At 40.7% G+C, this 17696-nt stretch overlaps 1 protein-coding gene across 2 annotated transcripts in view; it reads right to left on the bottom strand.

The window, feature by feature from the left end:
* Positions 1–17696, bottom strand: part of vib (phosphatidylinositol transfer protein vib) — a 227746-nt gene that overhangs the window by 162750 nt on the left and 47300 nt on the right. For both annotated transcript variants that reach the window (XM_067159313.2, XM_067159314.2), the window contains exon 3: positions 3542–3705. In XM_067159313.2, coding sequence (XP_067015414.1) covers positions 3542–3705 — 164 coding nt within the window. The remainder of the gene's footprint in view (positions 1–3541; positions 3706–17696) is intronic.

The following is a 17696-nucleotide window of genomic DNA, read 5'->3' as shown; positions in this document are numbered from 1 at the left end:
GAGGTATAAAAAAGTTACTCAGGAAACAGCGAGAAACAGGGTCTGTTTTAAACATCTGCTTTGGTGAAAGGTAAGATCTACATTACTTTCAAACTTCATTATTAACTCTTAACGAATAATGTTAAGTCTACCGTAATGCAACTGAACGCCCGCCCAAGCTGCCACAGCTTATCGGTGAGTCTATCAATGAACTCCGGGCAATTGTTCCCCTGGCGTTCCCTGCAGAGTGCGGTAACTATTCGCAGCCTCTCCCGATAGAATAAGGCTTGGATGTTCGATAAGTGGTTTACAACACTCTTAAGCTCTTGGCTACATTCATCTGTGCTCTATATTAAATAAGAAAGCAAAGAGAAAAAAACTACCACCCCTCCCGATAATCACGATATAGACATCAATACACACACATTCCAGGGGCATATTTGAATAATTGATTAAGTTTTTTCTGCGACATCAAGCCCTTGTTTCAACCAACAGAACAAATCAACAAGCAGAGTTGCCATCGTCTGCGCCACAAAATACAGACTGTCTACCACAACACACGAGGATATCACAATACGGATATGAACATTATCATGTTGTATAAATGAACTATTAAAGCAGCCCGTTACTAATCAACGCAACTTACGGGCATAAAAATGACTTATCATAGTAACCCGAGACCTACTGCTCCGAAACACTGACAATTTCTGGTGTTTTAACCCACCCAGCCACCCAACCAACCACACACCCACCCACCCACCCATTTTTTTAAATCCCTTGGAGGTTGAATTTTTCAAAAAGATTTCTTGGTCGTCACTTATGACGTATGAGCAATCGTCGTGGCAAAATTCACTCTCATCTGTTTAGGGTTTCCGAGATATTGTAATGAGAGTGATGTTTCTTTCACGTATGATCCCAATACATCCGTCTGCTGTACGAAAGAACATGCACAAGAGATACAGAAAAATACTGTGCACCAGTGTGATATCCAGAACTTACGACATGGTACAAAGCCCAGACACTACATTTCACCATTCCACTTTTCAGTTAACTGGGTGAAAGATATAACATGCAACCGAAACATATTCTACAGGAAAAATAGCTTTACTGGTCTAGAATTCCAATTATCCGGGCACATCAGGACTGTCTGGTGTTATTCGATTTAATGCAAGAATTTCGCACAAGTGTGCATAATTAAACAATATCACATCTTACAATAGGAGCTGACTGTTTTTTTCAAGGCAGGTTGCAGAGATCACATACGCAGTCCAGTTGAGGTTCATGGAGTATTTTCCTTTTACACATTTTGTGGTGGTAACCATACACCGCTAATCCCATTGTCGAATGAAGGACCTGTTTGGGCCCTGTCCATGACTGATCTAGCATTGCATTTGTGGTGTAAAACTCCGGCCACATTGTTTTCATCTTTTGTCTTTCTTGTTCAACGTTTGGCCAGTTAGTCGTGAAGGTGAGCGAGAATCTTATCTGTAGGTCCTCGACAGGAAAAAATTATTTCTAGAGTTCGTATACTAATCTTGATAGGGTGTATTTGGACAGTCCTAGAGCTAACTTTAAGAAACGGACCATTGTTTTCTACACAAGATTTTGCCAAATTATTTCTATACAGTAACAAAGGGTCAGAATGGTTTTAGCTTCGAAGGGTTTTAAAGCAGAAGGGAGACCTAGGATTTTGACGTCTTTGATGTCGATTTTCATCTTAGAATGGGCCGTCCTGCTGCAGTTTGAGAGGAGAAAAATATTCTGAACGTAACTACTGAGCGTATTTACTTACGAACTTGTTTACTGCTGTTTCATTTTTTACTACTGAAGGAAAAACTAACGTAGTATTTAGAAAAACATTTTTTGGTCTCCGCGAAATTACAGGTGTCCACTGAATCCAAAACACCACAACAATTTAATAAATCAACAGCTTACAACAGCTTACAGTGTTCTGAACGAAGAAAATGACATAACAGAAAATATTTCGTTAACATAGGGATAATTAATCATGTCTCATTATCCTGATGGACCACTTCGATGCTATGAGGACAACAGTACGAATAACGTCCTTCCAGAAGGACTAATCGTCTCCTCTGCCCCCAATAAGAAGTCCTATGACTTGAATTATTTAGATAGTAGGGTTTACACAGGTTTTATCTACTCTTCTCATTGTCGATCACTCATACCTAGTTCAGGAATGTGTCATCCTGCATTGGCACAGGGCCTGCTATCTTAATTTTGGAACACCAACTTGCACGATTATACCTGGGGACAAAATCTGAACACATCTCCTCCTCACACCACTTTTAACGGCTTATAGGATTGATTACGTCTACTGTAACCAAAGTTACCAAGAATCGTCTACTGCACTCGACATGAAGAAAGGGTAAAGACTGAAGAGAGTGGAAGAAACCGGTTTGCCAACCTTTACACATCAAACAAGGATTATTTAGAACTCGTTAACTCAGCAGGGTGTAGGGTGTGATTGACGGATGGCTTCCAACTCGCTTCCAGGAACTGAGACCGCTATGTTTTGTCCGAAGCGTGTGTGCTTCTTCAGGTCGTAGCATTCAGCTTTCCAAAGTTGTTTTGGTGCCATCGACTTGGAGGCGGTGGGTGACACTGACGGCAGCGTTTTTTGAAGCGTAGGCTCAACACCAGTGGAGTCTTCTCTCCTGCATCTTCTTTGTGACAAGACACGATGTCCATCTGTCGTACTGCGTCGTTGGGTACATGGTCTGAACAGGGCGACTCCCAGTGACCAGCGTGCCACGTCCATCTCCATTATGCATTTCCAACCAAATGGCCGTAATTATGCTGCTCCAAAATGAAACTGCCGAACGCTAATTTTTGTGAAGTTTGTCGTCATCAAAATTCGGGAAATATTTCCCTTTAGAGAAGTGTATTGTGAAAGGGAAGATCGAAGGCAGATGGCCACGACGAAGGAATGCGATCAGATGGCTTGGACAAATAAACATGATCACCGGTTTGCCTCTCCAGCGCACCCTACAGAAAGCTCAGGACCGTCCAAGATGGCGACAGTGCACCAGGAATGTTACTAGCACCAACAGAGGTCTGGACGCTCGGAAATGATAAAAACGGCTATAGACGATTTATTTTCAACATGGATTTTATTTTCTGTAGACAAGCGGAAAACTCGCCAAACTCGCGAAATCTGGCAACCGTAGTTGTACCATTTTTCTCACTGCCAACTTCTGCTGGCTACGTCACATGTGTCGAATCTGACTGCTGGATCAACATATACTCGCTAAATTTTAACACGAGACAAAATACAGAAGAAATAATATGTAAAAATGATTGACAAATAAGTAAAGCAGGAGAAGGAAGATATTAGACACGCAATGATATCTGAGGTGAATGAAGAAACACGGTCGTGAATACCACGTCCACGAAGACTTCCAGAATACACTGAGGTATAGAAACTTAAGCTAACTTTCTACCTACACCTAAGCCTTCTATGAATGGATGCGAATAGACAAAACACCTGATGCCCAGGTAACTGCATTTTTATAGCACAATTAAGTAAAACGTTGCCACTTACCTTGCGAGGTGGTATATCTTGTACGTGTATTGACCCTTGCTGTATTTGCCCCCCAGCAAAGGGTGGTCCTCGAAGGGTTCGTTTTTGAGGACCTCGATACCCTCGCCGCCGCCCGTTTCATTCTTACTAGCTTCTGCTACAGAGTATAGTTGCGCCACTTGGTACTGCGGCAAGAAGAGGTCATATTAGAGGTGGGTCATCCCATAACACATGCTTTTAGGTTGAGTTTATCCCGTGCAACAGGAGACAAAATGCTTTTATGAAATACCTTGGTGTCCTACATAAACCTATGGTTCCCTTTCTCAGGCAGGGGTGTTTCTCTGAAGGGTAGAGAGACTGGAACTATCAGACGTCGTGTGGGTAAAATGCGTAACTACTGTAGATGTTATTTCTTATTGAGAATTGATTCAAAGGTTTTCTAAGGAACGTCCAAGATCTAAAGGCATTTTGTCTCCCTTCACTTGGCATAAACTCAAAAGCTTTATCATACATCATGGGTTTACAAGTAAAACACATGAAGGAGGAATTAACCATATGTTTATCAGAAATGCTAATATTTACCAAAAATGTTATAAATTAACTTACCATTCAACCCAAGCAAAAATTGTAATAGCTTACACCTTTCGGTATATAAATAGTGCGTTATACATTACATGTTGTCAACTGTTTATAAAATGTTATAAAATATTGCATATTTTCACTGAAAATAATGTACCATTTCAAAACGGCCTACATATTCAGTCACTCGGGCCTCTGTATTTATAGTACTATACGTTGCATTGACAAACAGAATTAACTTTTTTTAGATCACCATAACTTTTTGATTAAAATTAAGTTTTCATGAATTTTGACATTAAAAGTATTTTATAGAAAAAATTAAAAGTTTCCTTAACATTCTATTTAGATTGCTTGAAGGTGCATAAAATACATTCAGAAAACAATCAAGTACAGTAAATAGAGCAAATGATTCCAAAGAGAAGGTGCATTGTATTTGAAACTAATTTGTGATAAAATGTATAAAACAAATGACTTGCACTATCATCACATCTCAAACTGAGGTGATCAACGTACAGATTCAAATGATCTAAACATGAAAATATTCAGATTTCGGTTTCGAATTTCAGACATAGGTGCATTAAACCCTCCTAAATGAAATATGGAAAACAAAAAACTCCCGATATTCCCGATTAACTGACCCCAAATCTTACATCTGTTCGAAAGTTAGCAGATATTGACAACGAAAGTCTACAATCAGAATACTTATCTTAAAAATGACGCAATGAGTTTGTAAGAGTATCCTACTAGAATAGCACTGAGTAGTTGGAAGTATTATTAATGTATTGTACCTTCATGAAATTACCCTCTTAAGATACAGTAATAAAATATAAATAAAATTCAATAAGCAGTGTAAAAACGGGCGAAAATGTCAAAAACTCAAAAAGTAACTTGATGTAATTTGCTTACAAACCTACAATAATATCTGTTCTGAGATGTGATAGCATAAAAACAATTCTCATTACATGCAGTACTTAAAAGAAACATTAAGTTGCCAAGCAAATAAAGCGAAAATGAACTTATGGCGTATTTTAAAAATCACAGCTTGGTGAAAAAAAGTAAAATACAAGTTAATATGGTATACTCTTCATCTTCAACGTTCAGTCTAACAGGCCTTTCTGAATTAACTATGCGCTTCTACAATTCTCTACTTCCAACTAACTCGTGGCATCTTTCAGTTCGACAAATCTTATCTTTAAATTATTAAAAACAGAGTCTAATCAACCGTCGCCTTTATTTCCTACTCCTATCCTCCATAGGAGTCCATTTTCTTAAGCAACCTATCCTCTTCCACCCATCACAGATGGTTACCACTGAAGCTGGCGTATAGGTACAGCTTCATCTTCGTTAATTCCAACTTATAAGATTACTATTCAGTTATGTTATTTCTCCCGATTGAACCGTATTGCTGTTTTACACTCATGAACAGCTTAAGTAGAGATAAGCTGCCGTAGTGGGGAAATGGCGCTGTGCTCGGCCAAGTGAATGTTATAGGAGAGCGTGGCATGTGACGGTGAGGACGACAGACCACGTACCGGCTGTTATGACTAATAGTTGACTCCAGGATGGGTAAGACTTCAGCGCACTTCATTGTAGCCCGAGTGTCGGCGCCAGATGTATGGACTATCCTATCTACGAAGTCGTGTAGGCACTGGGTTTTCCAAGAGCCACCATAGCAAGAGTACGAGTATTCGGGCAAAATCACCGCTGATAGGGTCATATTATGTCCTGGTGTATGATGCGTTGATAACAGGGGTCGCCGTCAGCTAATTCGGATCGGAAGAACGGATAGACATGCTTCAACAAACAGCACGCATGAACACAGGTGCGAGTGAGGCAATAATCCTTCCTAAGATCAACACATTACAAAAGAGAATACGTTAAACCACAGTAATCAAAATCGACCATTTAGCCTGGGATAGTTTAATCATAATATAATCGGTTTTCCTCTAGCGTTCCAATTTGAATTTATTTTTTCTGCAGCGCAGTGTACTTTTAAATCAACTTCGTAAAATCACTGAAGGGATTGAAACGATTCATGTAACATGTTAGAATGTTTACAATTTCAATCATTTATCTCAATTAGGCAAGTAAAATTTATTTCCAGAGGTTGCTTTTTATTAAATAGAGGTCTAAACCGTACATTAAACTGCCCTAATATGAGGAAACCTGTATTTTAAACAAAGAAGAGTTCTCGACTGTTTTCTACTCAGCCGCTGATAATGATGTGTAGCTACCGGAAGAGTTATCAAAGAATACGATATGTTCCAATCTGTAGCACTCTTTCATGTTTACCACGTAAATGCAACTCCAAATGCGCTTGTCGTGGCCAATTTTTGGTCAACCAATGTTTAAAATTTTTTGGTTTAATTTTTGTCTCTCTTACTTTGTACTTCTGACACGATAAATAAATAAATAAACCACGTAAATACAGTGAAGTAGGTCATTATTCATTCGATACCGTTATTTACCGTCGATACCCCCCACCTAGCTTTCTCCGAAGTTCAATTCTCTCTAGATCTACCAACATCACACTTACTGATAGTCGGCTTTTAGTGCCGGGAGTGTCCGAGGACATTATTACGTGCGTACAGTGTAATTGCAAAATACTTGACGAAAACTGGTGTAAATATCTAAAGTATCGAAGTATACTTCTTCGGACCCATGTTATAAACTTTCTTCTCTCTATGTGAGGAATCCATTCCTAAATTTTTGCCGTCGAGTTTTGGTACAGCCTGTATATATATTCTCGTGAACATGTTTCTTTGTGTATTCCTCTGAAAGCATATTAAGAATACTGTTTTCCAAAATATTGTTTAGAGAGGAAGGTTTAAGGTGCTCATTCATAAGAATAACTATCCGAAACTCAATTTATAATGATGTTATAGTTTAAAATGTGGGGTGTGACTGACCCATCAGAAATTATACATTTCATACTAAATTAGTTTACTGATCATAATTCTGTAATCACATTATTTTACTCTCATACAATTTTACAGGCATCGGTTTGTTGCTAAAACATGATCAAAACACTGTCAATAATCAGAGCCCTGCACGGAAGCGGCGGATATTCGCGAAGTTAAGTGTCTTCGGGGATACAAACTGTTTGGCACGCAGTAAGGATATTTTTTGTGGTAAATAATGACGTTTATTGGCTTTCACTCGGGTATATCTTGTCTTTGCTTGTGGTTAGGCGACCCTTGATATTGGTTTGGGAGAATGGTGATATACAAAGAGCCTTGAGACCACACAGTAAATGTGATCTAAGCGTAACTGGCTCCTGCCCACAATTAGTGGAAGGAGGGAACAAAGGTCAATACACGCCGGTAGCTGTCGGAAGAGAAAATCCCTCACAACCCTGTGACTGTAGGGGTTCAGGTGACAGGTGTCAGGCCTGTTGTATTATGTTAATAGATCTGTCCGTTTCAATACACTGGGTGCATTATACTGTAGTTAAACATTTACAATATCCGCGGATAACCATTTTGCAGATGCGGAGCGCAGGGCTCTAGCTATATATATAAGGAAGTCTGTCTGGAATGATCTATGTATTAAGGTTTAAAAATGAAAATAGACATGAATGAATGAGGCACTTCCAGAAATCTCAAATTTGAAACTTGGTACCGGAGAAGCTAATGAATGACCCCAGGATCCCTATAAAAATCGAAAACTCTCAAAATTGCCTGTAGGGAGCATACTTCGGGGGGGGGGGGGCGCACTTCAAATTTTGGTCTCAGCATAAGATCGCAGTCGTATAATTTATCCAAAGCGACAACCTACAGGTTTCGTGGGCTTAAAAAATTGTTCAGGAATTTCGTAATTTTTATCCCCCTTACCCCCAAACCAAGGTAGCGGCACAATCTGGAAGACGAGTTAGAAAATTGAAATTTAGCGAAATTATAGCTTTTAGCGTGTAACTGATGGAAAAATTCCAAGATGTTCAAATTTTTTCGTTTTAACCTCCGAAAAATATCGAAATATGGAGGCAATTTTAATGCCTGTGCAGACATTCTTTTTTTTTAAAGGTATTTGTTGGCTGAACGGTAAGTTGTATCACAAAACGGATGGCACAATCTCGGTTCAATTTGGAGTGATCTACAACTTTGATCCTATGACGTTTTGTCGTATCTCTCTCCCTCATACGTTAGATTTGGCTGCATTTCTGGACTGTTCGTAAATTATGTGATTTTTACACGTATATTAAATATGAAATTATTTCATTGTTTGACACAAGGAATCAAGTCATCAAGTTTTGTGCGCATATTAACACGACGAAGGCCTTATGTGAACCAAATTAGATAATTCTAGCTTATACATACGTATGCAAAAGAAAATAATGTAATGCGTTAAAAATATACCCAAATTCCATCCTATTCAAATGTTCGAACTCAATCTAACCGGTAAATATGAGAGATACGAGAAAATGTTTTAGAACCAAACATGAAGAAGGATAAAAGGATAAAATGGCCAGGTTAGGAGTGGTAAATCACTAAGTGGAGGTCTGCACTTTTAAACGTGCTCATGCACATCTGTCATCTATAGGGACCGTGCGAATGGCGAGTTGTGCGCTCTTGCGACTACTTCAGAAAACGTTTGATGGGGTAAGCTGCAAGCCAGCGCTCGAGTTAGCTCATGACGGTGTTAACTGAAAGAATGGAGAGTCGAACGAGTAAAAGTAAACTAAACTTTCACTCATCTCCCAGCAAGGAATTGACATTAACATTTATTGTAGGGAACTTCTCCTTCAAATATAAAATGAACTAGCCTCGTTGTGTTCACCCTGTTTTATTATGAGACATAAGGTGGGTTTTACAGCATGGTAAACCCCTCAACGTTGGACAAAAAAGAGAAAGCAATTTCTCCTCAACCCCTGATAGCGTCTGGGACCGAATACAATGTATCTTTGTTACTGTTAGTTCTCTGCATTGAAAACTTTGAAGTACGTCAGTGAGCAAAATAAAAGGATAAAAGTGCATACACGTGCCCCTCAATGTGACATTACCGGTACCCGTAATGACATATTCCGAATTAATGGCAGATAATACTGAAAATAAAACTTTTCCAGCAAGGGAATGGCAGTACACAGGAATTGCTCATGCCTTGAAATTTTCACAGTGATATTTCCTTTAGGAGAATATACAAACATTTCACATAAGTTGATGTTCAAAACATACATGGATATCTGCACTTGGGTGTAGTAGACGTGACTATCTCTAATATTATTGTTGTGTCACATACAGATACGGTACATTGTTCCGTTTCTCTTGAATAATAGGCTTTCCTTTACACGAAAAAGGACACTTAATTTCCAGGAGAGAAAAATCACTGGGATGAAATACTATCCCGTCTAGACTCGAACACAGCAATGGGTGCTCTACTTTGATACACACTCCCACCTGTTTTACAAAACAATAATTGAGTTTGCAGTACTCAGCCACCGCAAGTTGTTCACTGTACCTACCGTACCTCATCGCAGGTGTGTTAAGGGATGTGGAAATTAGAAATGACCTTGAAAACTGATCATAACCACCACTTCTCAGTGTTTTAATCTGATCAGCTTGCTGGCTGGCAGATAAGTGTAATTTTCTTTGTTTGAACCATGCAGCACAGCGATATTGAAACCTTGTGTCAAATGCAATTTTGTACATCTGTTCTGTTGCAACTGTTGCACATCTTGAGGCAAGAAATCGAGATAATTCACAGGTTTGATTGATAATTTAACAGCGGATATTTTTGTAACAAAATAGCACCTATGGACTGCATGGGTATTCTGATGTTGTACTTCGTTCAGACACTTGATCAAATCCTCAATTTCGCTACGTTCTACAGCATCATCTATAATTTTTTGTAGAATGGAACTTGCCACCACGTAATTTTCACTCTCACATTCGGCTTTAAGCATATCAGTGAGGGCACACTCAATATGTTTTTACTCGTTGGTACAAACAAGTTTTATTGAAAGTGGTTGATTCTGTTTGTTCAGCAATGTGGACGTATGGTTTCAATAGTTCTGCTATCTTCTCTCCTTTCGAACATAGATCCTTACGAGCGCACTTAAGGTTTATTTTTTCCATTGCTGCACTATGGTTATTTTGGAGGAGGCCCTCTCGGAGTTAATAAAGGAACTCAAAGCAGCAATGTGCTTACAGCGTTTCGACTGACCTGGTTTGCATCCACAATCACCGTCAACAATGTTCCTGTTACTGTCAACGTGAAAAATAAATAAAAATACTTATAATGAGGAATTATTTATCGCATCACCTTTAGGAATTAAATATTTTTGTTATAATCTTCGAACCATCTCATCATCATTCACAGCTTAATCCGCCTGCGCAGGGGAAGTACACTCAAGAAGAAGTTGTCGCCATGAATTGCGGGCCGGTTGTCCTTCCTCACTCATTATTTATAAAGTGAAATTCTGTCGGGATTTGAACCACAGTCGCCGGAACTTGAAGCAAGCCGCTCGCTACCTCCTTTATAATACAGTAGAATAACTGAGAAAAATTGGCTTGCTTTTCCTATGTTAGCTTAGCTGCTAGCCTCTGACTTTAGTGACCGTGGTTTGAACCCCAGTGTCACTGAAGTGCGATTTTCAGTTGAAAGAATTGTGTTTCAGGAAAGGCATCCGACTCTAAATTCATGATTACAACTCTTACAGGACTCAGTGTATGCAATGGCCCCGCGCAATGATTCAATAATTTATAACTAAAGTTAATGTGAATAAATAATTAATTAACAATTTCCCGAAGTAGGAATAAAATATAGTAAATACCTTGATTTCAACGTTGTATGGTGACATTAATACTCGTTTCCCTTAGACACATGCCGTATATTTCTTCCCTAACCTTTCCTTCACGTCAAAGACATGGTTACTGCTATTTAAATCTTCACCTTTCTTTAGCGTGGATTCCCGGAAATAATCTGAGTGTTGCATTGACTGAAACCCTACATAATGTATAGCGGTCGCTGCTAAAGTCGAAGCCATTACTGTCCGGCTTTACCTCTTTATTTTACAATCACAAGTCAAAGCTTACTGCCTGGTTGTAATGAACTGCACTGTCAATGGTCTCGTGAGTGCCCCATCAAACGACTGCAGCTGTTCCCGTTAGGGGCGCTAGCTACTAAAAATCTCGTGCGCGCACGGTCCCTATAAACACAGCTGGTGTTTTGAGGAAGTCGTATGGTGACAAAATTTGAATTTTGTGACGTCGAAAATATGGCGTTTTTCTTCAAACTCTGGTGACATATGTGGTGATTTTATAATAAAATGTCAATTTAAAAAAAAAAAAACTACGGTCGTAAGATGTGTAACTTAGTGAAATATTATGATATATATATCATATAAAATATGATATTAACATGTTTACGTAAGCGACTCGCAGGGATTGGACTCCGCCTCTTCCCGTTGAGTTGGGGATGTCCCTTCTGCATTCGGTACAACCACGACGTAGTAGAATGAATCATGCGAGGAGCCCAACTGCCATTGCTAGTGATGGGAATGAAAAAATGAAAATCGACAGCCTGTTTCCAATCATTCGACTGAGTCAGGAATGGAATGAATGAAGCACCTATCTAGCGCCGGGGATAGGAAATGTGCCGGCTGCCGAAGCCTGTCGCACTCCTCTGAGGCATGATTAATGAATCATTAACGAAATTAAATGATATTGGAGTGTGTTGCTGGAATGAAAGATGACAGGGAAAAGCGGAGTACTCGGAGAAAAACCTGCCCTGCCTCCGCTTTGTCCAGCACAAATCTCACATGGAGTGACCGGGATTTGAACCACGGTATCCAGCGGTGAGAAGTCAGCGCGCTGACACCTGAGCCACGGAGGCTTCTAGTGATGGGAATATCGAATGTTTTAAACTATCGGTGGACTACCGATTGTGAAGCGTGACTAATGAAAACTTTCGATAGTTTTCATTCGGTTATAAAGTAGTAATATGGTACGTTTTGTACTTCGGTAGTACTAGTAACTAGTAATAAACAATTTGCTAGTAACTACCGAAATGTGGATTGTTGTATTATACTACCGATTTTTATAGCGTGTTTATGCTGACAATAATGTTATTGTGGTAGCAGGAAATCAGTGGAAAAATCTGCGTCATATCCAGTGGACTGAAGTTAAGGACACAGATTTTGGGCAGAAGTTGATTTGTATAGGGATTCAACTGGAGAAAACCCATTCCACGAACTTAGAATTTAGCTATACCAACTCTTGTACTTCCTCATTCTAATGCGGATGTAGAACGAGTGTTCAGCCAAGTCAGTATAAATAAAAATTAAATGAGGAATAGAAAGTCAATTCAAACTCTCCATTTGATCATGTTAGTAAGATTTGGATTGAATTGGGGAGGGAAATGCTGTTATATATATGATCTACCGAAAAGAAGTACCGCAGAAAATAGGCAGATTAGAGTCATACAACTATCTAGGTCAAGTACCCTCAAATTCTACAGTTCAACTATAAATAAACAAATATAGTAGAGTTTTTTTAAATTTGTATATATAGTTCGCAATTAAATAGAGTTATGTTAAGATTACGATAATTGACAAAACGCAGTGAACATTTCATTATTATAACAGTGCTAGTGTTTTAGTGTGACTTGCATTCAATTGATCATATGGCTATAATATAGGCAGGCCTATCTTCTAAAGAGGATACCATTAGAGTTACTAAACTTCAGAGGCAGAACAGCACAACTGAAAGAAGGTAAGTAATTTTAATGCCTTATCTTACTACATCTGAGACGAACAGGAAAGTTTTCTAGATTTGACAAGCCAGTGAAAGCCAAAGATGGGAGATTATTGTCCACACAAAAGGAATAGCTAGAAAGATGGAGAGAACACTTTCTGGAGACCTTGAATCGTGAAACAATCGAGGAAGAGGAGACAGAGGTGATGACAGAAGAAGAGCAGGAAGATGTTGCTATCATTACAGAACCACCATCAAGAACAGAGATCCAAAGGGCCATTAAACAACTAAAGAATGGCAAAGTGGCAGGTATGGGCAATATCGCACCGGAGGCCTTGGAAAGTGGATGTGGGTACGATGATGATTATGATGATGATGCTTGTTGTTTAAAGGGGCCTAACATCGAGGTCATCGGCCCCTAATGGTACGAAATGAGATGACAAATTAAAAGTTCAAAACCATCCACTGACCAAAATAAAAGTTATGAAGAATGAGTGGATGGATATGAATTTAAAATATCAGTGGATCCGACTAAAGAAAACTATCATAAATAATAGTATTACTGACCAAGGGACCACTTCTAAAGCACAACCCTGAATAGAGGATGCTTGATGTCTAAAGGGTTCCAAAATCCAGGTCAAAGGCCTCTCAGAATGGCACTTATGGCTAGTAAAGTAGAACCATTGTATTTGTCATGTTGGGGTACTGATCAAAGTAGCGAAGACTCACGGTGTTCCACACAAGATGGTACTACTCACAAGTATTGTACGCCGTTCAGATAACGCAGACCTATGGTGTTCTCACACAATGACGCCACTCACTGCCAACACAAACCGATGGGGTTCCTCACCTACGTGTACTAATCACAGGAGCCGGTATTTCCGTGGTGTTCCTCACATAGTGGGTACTAATCACAGGTAACGCAGACCCACGGTGTCGCTCACATAGTGGAACTAATCACAGGCAACGCCCAGACCCGTGATGTTGCTCACATGGGTACGACTCACGGGTACTGGAAACCCACAGTGACCCTCTCTCTGCTGCTACTAAGCACAAACCTATTGTGTACCTAACATAGTGGTACTACTCGCAATAAAGGCGACCCATGGTTTTCCCCGCGTGATGGTACTAATCAAAAGCAGTGCCATGGTTCTCATACAATCATCCCTTGGTCGCCCCTTTTAGTCGCCTCTCACGACAGGCAGGGGATACCGTGGGTGTATTTTTCGTCTGCGTCCCCCACCCACAGGGGATAAAGAACGAGAGAAAAGAAGAAAGAAGGGATCCGTCACTTCGAAAGATGAAGGAACGGACAAAGAAAAGCAAGGGCCACGAAGGGCGTGAAAATGAAAGACTCCCTAGGCCTCGAATGCTCTAATATCGTCGGGGTCGGAAAAGAACAAGAGTTGACCAAGGGAGGTCGGGCAGAATAGACGAAAGTAAGGAGCCTGGCACAAGTAAGTGGAAGCAATGCCAAGACTCAGCAAAGTGCCCCGTGGTCACCAATCCACACTCCCAAGTTGAGAGCCCCTTGGGCCCCTGTTAGTCGCCTCTTACGACAGACGGAATACCGTGGGTATATTCTTCATCTGCGTCCCCCACGCACAGGGGGTAGTGTGTTTGGTCCGCGAGAGGTATTTGATTTCCCTCAACTCCGCCGGCAAGCCGGTTAGGACCCCCCTATCCGCCACCTGTGACGCGCCATGAGGGAGTATCACCTCTTCCCCTGGTGCGCCAGCGTAGTAGGTTCGTGGGATGTGGGTACTTCAGTCGAGATTCTGTTCCCACTTTTCAAGATTTGGGAAGAAGAGAAGATCCCCACAGATTGGAAGAAAGGACTGTGATTAAGCTTCCGAAGAAAGGAGATTTATTAGAATGTGATAACTGGAGAGGAATTACCCTCCTTTCGATACCAAGTAAAGTACTCTCACGAGTAATTTTAGAAGGCATGAAAAAGCGAGTTTACTCCAGGCTCCGCCCTTTCGAAGTTGCCAGGCTTTCGATGTATAGCGATTACTAGAATGTAAAGATAACAATTTTATTTAAAATTAGTTAAGAGTAAAAATTAGTCCGACTCATTGGCTGAATGATCAGCGTTGAGGCCTTCGGTTCAGAGGGTCCTGGGTTCAGTTCCCAGCCGGGTCGGGGATTTTAATCGCGTGTGATCAATTCTTCTGACCCAGGGAATGAGTGTTTTTTTTTCGCCAGTTGCTTTACGTCGCACCGACAATAATTATAAGTTTAGTATTATTTTCGTTTTTCATATCTGTTCAGTTTTGTTCCCTTGTTCCTTAGGTATTGTTGTTTGTCTGCCTGTTTTATTTTCTTTGGTTTTGTTAGTTTGTTTTGGCTACCTTCTAATGAGATTGTTGGTTGTTTGTCTGCCCGTTTTATTTTATTTTATTTTGGTTTTATTTTAGTTTGGTTTTGTTAGTTTATTTGTTTTTGGCTGATGACGTACAGTGGAGTTGGAAGAGGCGGGGATAGGCCTGACCTATCTCAAGCTAAAGTGTTGATTCGGTACGTCTGCACATGTAGAGTAAAGTAGTGAATAGTGTTAGGTTAGAGGAAGTAAGTTGTCAATGAGACAGTGAAAGATGAGCCGAGTTATGGTATCCGTCTCGGCAGTGAAATATAGGTGTGATAGCCTACATGTAGAGCTAGGCAATCCGCTCACATGTGGGTTGTTACAGGAAGGAGTGGTGAGGAAATAACATTGACAGCTTAAAGGGTCTATGAGGTATCGGTTTCCGAGCCTCATGAGACATGTCTGGTCGTGACATCCCAGGGAAGGGTGGTAGCAGTTCCTCACCAGGGGTGATGTCGCGGCCAGACAGATTTAGGATAGATTTAGTATATATTCATGTAGTAAAGTAGTTAGTTTAGTTAGGTGGTGTGTTGCATGTGGAGCTGGCGATCCGCCCATGTGCAAGATGCTACAAAATAGATTTAGAAGTAGTTAAGTAGTATATTCATGTAGTAAAGTAGTTAGTTTAGTTAGGTGGTGTGCTGCATGTGGAGCTGGCGATCCGCCCATGTGCAGGATGCTACAAAGTAGATTTAGAAGTAGTTAAGTAGTAAGTAGTTAGTGTCTAGCTATAAATAGTATGTGAGTGTTTATTTTATTGGAACATTGTAACTGGGCGAAAGCCTGTTATGTTCAGTTCAATAAATTCATACGTCGCACCGACACAGATAGGTCTTACGGCGACGATGGGTTAGGAAAGGCCTAGGAAATGGAAGTGGCCGTGGCCGTAATTAAGGTACAGCCCCAGCATTTGCCTGGTGTGAAAATGGGAAACCACGGAAAACCATCGTCAGGGCTGCCGACAGTGGGATTCGAACCCACTATCTCCCGGATGCAAGCTCACAGCCGCGTGCCCCTGACCGCACGGCCAACTCGCCCGGTATGAGTGTGTTTATCCCAAAACTTTCCACTTCATTTTCAGACAACATACTACACTACCAACCACTACAGAAACACGCAATAGTGATTACATCCCTCTATATAGGGTTGGCCTCGGGAAGGGCAGCCGGCCATAAAAAAGCCCCAAATCCACATGTGCGACACAGTTCGGACCCGCGACCCCACAGATGTGCGAAAAGCGGTAGCAGAAGAAGAATTAAGAGTAAAAATCATATTTTTGGAAAAGTAACGATTACAATTTTTTCTATCTTTTTTTTCTATTGGCTTTACGTCGCACCGACACAGATAGGTCTTGTGGCGACGATGGGACAGGGAAGGGCTAGGACTGGGAAGGAAGCGGTCGTGGCCTTAAGGTACAGCCCCAGCATTTGCCCAGTGTGAAAATGAGAAACCACGGAAAACCATCTTCAGGGCTGCCGACAGTGGGGTTCGAACCCACTATCTCCCGAATACTGGACACTGGCCGCACTTAAGCCACTGCAGCTGTCGAGCTCGGTACAAGTAAAAATTACTGAAAAAGTAATCGAAGCAAGTAATTAGATTACTTTTATTAGGCCCACTTCCCTATTCTTGCTAATGACAAACTGTGGCAATAAGAAATGCAAACATTTATTTCTTAAGGCAATAAAATTCATGACAAAGGGTTAACACTAATGAAAGTGGGGGTGGGGGGTGGGGGGTGGGGGGAGTAAATAGAATGGCCGTGCCCTCGGTCGCAAACCCTGGAAGATGAAAGAATTTTCAGAAAGGAAGCAGCTAGAGGTTCCATTGTTGTCAACCCGCGCTCCCAAAGCTACAGGCCCTGAGAGGGTTACACCTTTTATGATACGCAGGGATTAACGCGGATGTATTCTACTGCTCCCACCCACTCAGGAAGGTTGGAAGGGAAGACTAACAAACTAAAAAAGGTGAAGCCTCACAAAAGTAAATGGTCCACGGTATCACAAGAGTTACAAGAGTCCCTACAAAGAGCCAGAAGCAACTTTGAAGATTTTATTCCCGTAAGTGACATGACTGATGCATCAACACAAAATCGGTATCAAAATTGAAGTAGTTTTGAACTAGGCTATAGTTGAGATAAACTGGAAGTACTAGAAAGAAGAATCATGAGAAAAATCTTAGAACCAATGAAAACAACAGAACGGAAAATAAGTTGTAGGGTAATATACCAGGGGCCTGTTCCACGAACGAACTTTGCAACTTTTCAACTTTGCACTTTTCACTTTTCAATTTCTTCGCAAAGTGAAAAGTCTTTGCGAATGAGTGATCCGATCGAGTTTATTCTATGAGCAAACTGTATAGGCCTAATACTCTATGATTTTAATGCTTTACCGGCTTGCCGACGGACTTGAGGGAAAAACCGGCTTGCAGGCGGACTTGAGGAAAATAAAATACATCTCGCGGACCAAACACACAACCCCCTGTGGGAGGTGGACGCAGACGAAGAATACACCCACGGTATGCCCTGCCTGTCGTAAGA

This window comes from Anabrus simplex, chromosome X (assembly GCF_040414725.1).
Source record: "Anabrus simplex isolate iqAnaSimp1 chromosome X, ASM4041472v1, whole genome shotgun sequence".
Taxonomy (NCBI): domain Eukaryota; kingdom Metazoa; phylum Arthropoda; class Insecta; order Orthoptera; family Tettigoniidae; genus Anabrus; species Anabrus simplex.
Note: the sequence above shows the minus strand (reverse complement) of the source record. Positions and strands in the feature narration are given on the sequence as shown.